This window comes from Aplysia californica, unplaced genomic scaffold (genome assembly GCF_000002075.1).
Source record: "Aplysia californica isolate F4 #8 unplaced genomic scaffold, AplCal3.0 scaffold00079, whole genome shotgun sequence".
NCBI classification, from domain to species: Eukaryota; Metazoa; Mollusca; class Gastropoda; order Aplysiida; family Aplysiidae; genus Aplysia; species Aplysia californica.
The window spans coordinates 744,704-752,955 of NW_004797349.1; the positions used below are offsets into that span (position 1 = coordinate 744,704).

The 8,252-nt window shown below is 39.8% G+C and overlaps 1 protein-coding gene across 1 annotated transcript in view; it reads right to left on the minus strand.

Moving 5' to 3' along the window:
• Positions 1–5,077: 5,077 nt before the first annotated feature.
• The window catches only part of LOC101849191, a 4,926-nt gene continuing 1,751 nt past the window's right edge, over positions 5,078–8,252 (minus strand). Inside the window, exons 2-3 of the mRNA XM_005094282.3 lie at positions 7,420–7,616; positions 5,078–6,918 (exon numbers count right to left, since the gene is read on the minus strand). Of these exons, the coding sequence (XP_005094339.1) occupies positions 5,169–6,918; positions 7,420–7,583 (1,914 nt within the window). The 5' untranslated portion in view covers positions 7,584–7,616 and the 3' untranslated portion in view covers positions 5,078–5,168. The remainder of the gene's footprint in view (positions 6,919–7,419; positions 7,617–8,252) is intronic.

The window sequence follows — 8,252 nt, forward strand, 5'->3', positions numbered from 1 at the left end:
CCAGCCATTTTCAGAAAAAAAGACCCGTATTTGCCTTGTACTTTACGAATTATATTACAGTTTTGGCATTTCTTTCTACATGCTTTTGTCCTCTCCCCACTCTCTGATATGTATCGATTTTTTTCTCACTGGCTTTTCATTTCTCACAGAGTCCTCCAGTATTTTTCAAATCCACCAGGAGCCAGAATCATTTTTATCCTTCATCACAGCACAGTGTGCTGGCAAAGAATTTCTTACAAGCTACTCCCTCACACGTACAGTTTCTTCTCTGTAGCATTCTTTTTTCCCCTTCGACAGTTTTAACTGTAGTTAAATATAGGCACTACGTGTGGAATGAAAACTGTCGTCAAGGTGCTGTAATTCATTAGATAAACCGGCCAGAGCACTTGATGCCACCAGTGAGTAGCAGCATGACCGCTGTTGTCGTTTTCGAAAGTTTGTCATTTTGGTAAACAAACTGGCATTGGTTAACAGACAAATTGACTCAAAAACTGCACTTATTGGAAGATAAATATAATATATTTTTTATAAAATCATGATACACTTTAAAAAATCATTAGAGTACATGGAATAGCCTAAATACGCTATCATGGCACACAATAATGGTTGTAGGTGGACTGTAACTAAACGAAGACGTCAATGCAGCAAATTATTATCAAAGAATGTTACTTGTCAATGAGAGAAAATTAACACAAAACATCACAAATATTTTTTTTCACTCCAATGTTCATAAATACGGGTCACGCTCCGGATAACAGAATATGCGGGAACAAATGATGTCACCACAAAAAGACAGGCAAGAAACGAACACAGATAAGTATAATATGAAATAAAGATGATAATAATATGCCCTTTTGAAACAAATATAAAAATAACCAATTCGAGGTGATCAAATTATTACACCAATGAGACTGCAAGTAAAAAAAAATAATCCGTTAACAGCGCATCAGATTAACCCAAACTCAAAAGTTGTCTGAAGGAGTAGGAACCACTTAATAAAAACATTGATTGAAAGTCAAAACCCCTCCAACGTCCCCCGTTCCCAGCCCCCTATCAGTATTTATCGGTGGATATCCACTCTCTTTGTCAGGTTGTTTCATTTAATTTGTTGAAAAATCTGTTTGTCTGTCCTTTCTATGTGATCATTATTCCTGTCCCTCTCATAAGCCCTCCTTCTCCTAAGACAATAATATTATACTTTGGCAAATGAAGATCAATAATGCTTTTGTAGACATTTTTATAGAACAACTCAGCTTGTATTCAATTGTTAAGTATGTTTTAAAAAAAGGATTTCGCGTACAACCAAATCATATAAAACACTTTGGCAACATCCTGGTTTGAAAATAATGCTAAGGTTGAAAATAAACACGTGTCGACGATTTGAATATGTGAATAGGTAGAGAAATCCTTTCATCGATCTCAGGTATTGAATGTTTTCTTCGAACGTTAATCACCACTACCAACAGACACAAAACTGAATGGAAATCAGAAAGCGTATCGAGTGAATCAACGGTTCATATTTAGCTACTCGAGACAGACCAAGGCAAAAGCAATATGATCTTCATACTCATATAAAACATGGTGTTAACAACACAGAGTTCATATAACGCACAGTCTTTTACAGTTCCCTTTTTATATCGAATTATAATGGGAACAAATACGAAATAGCGAAGACACTCGGTTGCTGAAAGCCCGAGAATGTCTCAATGTAGTTAACATCGAAACCGTTTATTTGACTTCGAAGTGAATGAAGAACCAATCGTGTTAACAAATAACAGGTCCAAAGAATTGCTATCCTTTTTCAAAAGTAAGTTAGAATGTACAGAAGACTCAAGGCGTGTGTTCTAATGGCCGAAGTCTAAAGTACATGAGAGATTGAGCTACGCCCTCCTTGAAGGTAATAATACAAGTAACAATAATAATGTCCAACTACAGCATTACCAGTGCTTCTTCACAAACCGAAAATAAGGAAATACAGAAAATAACCAAATTGATTAGTTATTTCAAGAGAATCTTCACGGTCTAACCAGCACAGAGTGCATGCAGAGCGAAATGGACAAAAATGAAACGAAAGTAAGAACAATAAGTGCATGCGTGCATTGTGACCGTGAAACGAAAACGTGAAGAAAAACCAAGGAGTGTGGTTACGAAAACAAGGAGTGCATTTCTATCTCAGAATAAAGTTGGGGATATTTCCCGGGTAACACGAACGGTGTTCATGTGCTCTAGAGCTGCTCGTCAAACTTTGTGAAAAGTGCAAACCTTTCTTCGTAACTCCATGATAGTGGAGGGGAAAATGAAGAAAGGAAAGAATGTGCATCAGCGAGAGCGCGTGTGTACAAACACGTCATGTACTCAAAAAGTTTAAACCTTGTTGGAACTGGCATAACCCTCGAAACGTTGATCTGAAAGTTAATAAGGGAACAATGCCATCCACAACGGTACAGGTTTTAACTATGAGAACTTTGCATGTTTGGAAAACAAAAAGTGCGAAAACACAATAAACCAATCGAAATTTGTTATCTGTGCATGAGGTTTATAGTGCAATATCCAAAAATGCATAACGTGCTTTTTTAATGGGAGTAAAACAGAGTGGACCTGCTTCATAATATGCAAAATACCCGAAATCAATATTCATTGCAACGAATCACACACGAAATAAAGAAACAAACGTGCTAGTAGTGTGAGACAGAGAAGCAGGCCCGTCTGTAGAGGGGTGCATGATAGTGGATCAGTTGACGCTACAATACGGATCTTTCTGTGAGAAGTGCCTACTATCTTCATAGTCAATGCAATAGTAAACTGACAAGATACATGCGAAAAAATGCAAAGCCTGACAATTGTACAACTTTGGGACAGTATCTTGCTCTCCAGCAAAACAACGAAAGTATAAATCTACGTTACTTGAAGTAACCACAAAATCATGCTGTGAAATATTATTCATTTAATAAGAAAGAGACTTCAATAAACTAAAGTCAAGTTTCATGAAGACGAAACGAAAGTGAGAAAGAAATCTATATTTTCCGGAAAAAACGAAACTCATCTGAATGAAATTTTTAAAAATGCGAAAGAATAGTTACTCATAACTGAGCTATTCTGGGATGCAATCGAAGCCGATGTCGACCATGATCTCAACGTTTATCAAACCTTAATAGTTTTGATAAACAGTATTGCGAAAAATTCCACTAAAATCAATGCAAAGTATTACAGTTTGTTCCCGTGCGTGATAAAAAGGGACACATATCGAAATATGAAATTAGAGAAGAGCGAAGAGAGATCTGGGTCTCAGCATCAACGAAAAAGTGTGTAAAGAAAGAAACGGTGTATCGAAGAGAACATTCCTCTTGTTGTGAATTCGAAGCGAAAATGTACACTGCAAGAATCATCCTAAGTTGCAACTAATCACTAGATCTAAATGAAAGTCGAATCTTTGCTGAGAATTCATATAATATGATAATATGAAGAGCCATGTAGACAAATGGGACGAAAAAGGTTTTGCGTATAAAGAAGATGGTCTTACTTGATCTAATGCTCTTGAAACGTCCATACCGGTCTAACAATAAATATCGTTTGAAGAAGATATATAAAAAGATGAAACAGGGAGAGAGAGAAAGAGAGCGTGACAGAGAGAGAGAGAGAGAGAGAGAGAGAGAGAGAGAGAGAGAGAGAGAGAGAGGGAGAGAGGGAGAGAGACGGGGAGAGGTAGGGTGTAAGAGGGGCATAAGTCTGCACAGACTAAACGCGTCGTGATAGGAATGCAGTTTGCTTTTGTTTCCAGACTATAAATACCGTAAAACAGAAAAAAAAGTGGCATAGATCAATGACTCTCGAGAAATGAAGACATACGAAAGACATTTCAATAATCCATTATTTAACATTGATGGACGGAATGTTGGTGTTGGGGAAATCACAAAGCTATAAAAGCCGTCATACAAAATGTAATCGTTGCTGAATGTTTTGTACAAAAATAGATCAAACAGAACAAAATCCACGCGTTATGAGTTTGTCAAACAGTATCACTGATTATATAAAAATATACTACAAAGTTTCACTCGAAGGATTAATTAAAGCCAGGAGTAAACGGTGTTTTGTAATGTGAAGCATATTATAATGCGTGAAGATGAAAATGAACATTATGACATATGGACAGCTTATTTGGCGAAATTTCTCATAAAACATAATGCATAGATATATTTGTTTTTCGAATGATTTTACAATGAGTATTTCTTAATGAGAGATGAGAGATTTTCGTGAAATGGTGATGAGTGGCAGAAACACTGTGTAATAACTGATGACAGTCCAGAACGTGATAACGATGAATGTAATAATAATGCAAAAGTAAGATCATCATTACGAATTATGCAAAATGTTTGAGAATTTTGACAGGGAATTATCTAAAGCACAGAGAGACAAACAATGTAAAGTAATGGCATGTTTTTAAAAAAAATTATGATATTACAAATGTGTGTAACGCTACACGTGAAGAACTTTATGTCAACATGGCTTTAAATAACAATTACAAAGACATACACATGAACAGATATATCGAAGAGTTTGGATTCCCTGTCAAAGGCCAGACTTTTATAGTACAGAAAGAATGGCATTACAACCTGGCTACATAATCTATGAAGCAAATGGGTACAAGGCATATATATATATGAGAACACAATAGAATAAAGGGTGATTTAAGGTATAGTATTGGATATTGTTCAATGTACGGGCCCGATTGTGTAATGCATGTGTGCATGTGTGAGTATGTGAGTGTCATTATGTGTTTTTTGTCTGTGTGTATGTGTGCGAATATTATTATGTATGAGGAAGTTGGAGGGAAAGCTATAGAGAGCTAGCTAGCTAGATGGATACATAAAGTGACAGTCGTAGATAGATAAATAGATAGATAATATTTATTTAGAGAGATAAACAGAGGGAGAAAGAAAAAGAGAGAGGGGGAGAGAGAGGCAGAGAGAGAGAGGGTGAGTGAGAGAGAGAGAGAGAGAGAAAAGAGAGAGAGAGAGACAGAGAGAGAGAGAGAGAGAGAGAGAGAGAGAGAGAGAGAGAGAGAGAGAGAGAGAGAGAGAGAGAGAGAGAGAGAGAGAGGGAGAGTTTCAAATGAGAGACTTTCCAAAATAAATACATGTACCGTATGTATTATAAAGTGCATTTTGATTTTACACAAAAATTGGCTCGGTAAAGCCATGACGACCATGGACAGCCGCCCCAGTAGTGGGCAAGTCAAGTGCCAGACTCTCAACAGTGATCTGAACGGCCACAGCCGCAGGTGGGGCCTGTATAACGGTCAGCTCTGAGACCTCGGCCAGCCACTGTAACATGCGCTCGCTCGGCGACCCGTCACTGCTGTCATTGCTGAAAGTGGGTACCCCTTTGGTGAATTTGTTTCGATTGCAGCGTTCCATCCGTCGCATTCTTCTTTCGTAAATGGAGTTAAGCGAATCGTGTAGTCTTAGATTGTGAATGGTCAGCGGGACTGGTTGAGTTAGTTTTGATTTCAAAGCAGACGAGCTGTCGCTTTCAACAACGTATGTTTTGACATTCGGGAGAGGTTGTTTCACTTCTTCTTCCTCATTAAACGAAACCTCTTTAGTACTGGTATCTTCCGGCAACTTGTATGAAAATTTAGTTGGAGCAGTAGGTGAGTTTGGTGGTTTTGATGGAGAGTTTTGATCATTTCCTTTCTGCTTTTCGTCCTCGGGTTGTTCCTGTTTGAGGTTGAGGTGAAGTTCCTCCTGAGGAGTCGTGGCCGGTTCTTGACGAGTTTTCATATACGGTCTTAGTTGAATTGACGGGTATGATGTAAAGTTACTCAAGGACTGAAGAGTTGAATTAGGGTCGAGTTGTCTTGTCGATTCTTGAAGCTTCAGGGTGGAGTTGAAAGCATTTTGACCGTTGGAGATCAGCCTGGGCTTGAATGGGGTAGCCGCTCGTTGCTTGTCGTCAGTCTTTTGCTGAGCTCTTGAAGAATGTCCAAAGTTTCCCGTCATTTTCTGGTGGGGGCTACGGGCATCTTTAAGAGAGGTGTCCTCTGTTGTGATTATGTAGCTGTCCACTCCTTCCATCTCCTGGCCGTACACGCGCTGGGAGTATTTGGAAGACGACACTCTGAGCCGTCTCTTGAAGGCTTCCAGAGACGCGGAGAATAGGCCAACTCTACGAGCCGAACTTTGGCGTGGAGGAGGCGTTGGGATAGCATTACCCCTCACTTCGTAGATTTCCTCAGCTACTCGGACGTTTTCGGATTTGCCGATATTATTGTTAACATCTTTGTTGTCTGTAGCTTCAACTCCTGTATGCCTGACCTTTTTCATGAAGTTCATGATGCCGGTGTTCTGTTGGTTCGTTTGGTTCTCTTCTTTGTCGTTTCCGTCATATTGATTAACTCTGTTGGCCCCTGAAGAACCCGTGGAAGGGAAGAGAGAGGATGTACAAGGGGAGGAATCTCCGTCAGCTTGAAACTTTACACTCTTTGGTCGGGTTAACGCTACTCGTTTACTGCTTTGGGCCGAAATAGGAGACTTTTTGACTGGTTCCCGACACTCTTGTCCCTCCTGATTCTCCCTAGCCTTTGCGGGAGTAACGTGGACAGGCTTTTCCATCTTCAAGTGACGTCGACGAAATCTGCGCAGGAGCCAAGCCGAGGCCCTGTCTTTTGGGCTGGGAGGCGAGGCTGTGGGTGGCTGCGGCCGATGGGGACTTGAGGATATTTGTTGCTGTTGTTGCCGAGTTGTGTCTCGTCGGGTGCTTGTTGGAATGGTGTCGACGTCGATGCGTTCCTTTGTATGAACCAGTACTGTGACATTCTGGGATGTGTTTTGTGTGGTACCCGCTGTAGCCACTGGTTGACCGAGACGAACCGGCGACTGGTGTTGAGCATACTTGGAAGTCCGTGTTGCCAACTCATGCCTGAAGTGGAGAATAGATTGAATTCGGTTTAAACGTTTTTGAAGTTATAGACACATTTATGGTGCTCTTTGAATAGATGAGAACAGGAACAAAATATTTAATTAAGAGAAAGATTTGATATAAACATTATTGACTTTCCTCTGTAGCTAAAATACTAAATTTACCATCAGCAGTATTTATGAGTTTGAGCTCCAAAAAGACGAAATTGTGGGACCCACACTGGTTGCAATCAAGTGAAAGCACGGCAGCCTATATCAGGGTGTGACTGTGTTTTCGAGAAATCACGTTTTACATTAACTAAAAAATCATAATTGTCTTTAAAGAACTGGCACGTCTCATAAGAATATATTTGTCAATGTCCTTGCAGTAAAAGTAGCAAGAGAGATTCGCCTCTTCAACTTTCAAATTGATTTTCATGAGACATGGAATTTCTTAGAGCAAACTGTTACGTAGTAGTAGAATTTAGAGAACTATTCAACGTGCACAAGCATACTTCAGTACCTCAGTCCCGTGCCAGGAGGGGCGCGTCCAGCCATCTCCACGATGGAACTGCGCAGGGTTTCAGCTCGGGACTGATGTACGATTGTTTCCTTCGTGTGTCCATTATGTTCCATTGGGTCGTGGGTCGAACCCAGAGGGGAGGAGTCTCCCCTGTCGGGGCTCATGGCCGTTGTTGAGAAGGTCGACTCTTACAGACGCTGTGGAAAAATCAATAGGGGTTAGAATAGGTTTAAATGGTTTGGACACCTTATGAAAATGGGGCCATATCAGCCAACCTCAAATGCTTACAGCATGAGATTGAATGGACTCAAAGCAAAAGGATAGCTTATATGGATCTTAGGAGTCAATAAGAACCTTCAAAGGAACAACACGACGAAGCAACACACTTGGCCCACGTCCGACGATTGCACCTCGCCTCGACACCTTGCGGTACATAAGGACCGACAAACTAAAAGTAAAGTAAGTAACGATTGTTTTAAGTGGCAACTGAGTTGTTCTTACTAGCCTTGTATCTGACCATCGTTGTACCGAATCAGATCAATAAATCTCTCCTCCATGAATATAGCCAAAATCAATTGGAACTTAGGTAAGTTGCTGTAGAGCCGGAAATAGTCTTCTCTTTTTAAAAAAAGTAACCTTGGTTCTAGTACTAATCAAACCTCATCTCGTTTACAAGAGTAATTGTATGTTATTACTCTGAAAGTAAGAAAGAAAGAAAGAAGAAAAAAAGAAACTAAGCACTAAAGAAAGATATAAAAGGTAGATAATTGACTGACAGATAGGCAGAGAGAGAGAGAGAGAGAGAGAGAGAGAGAGAGAGAGAGAGAGAGAGT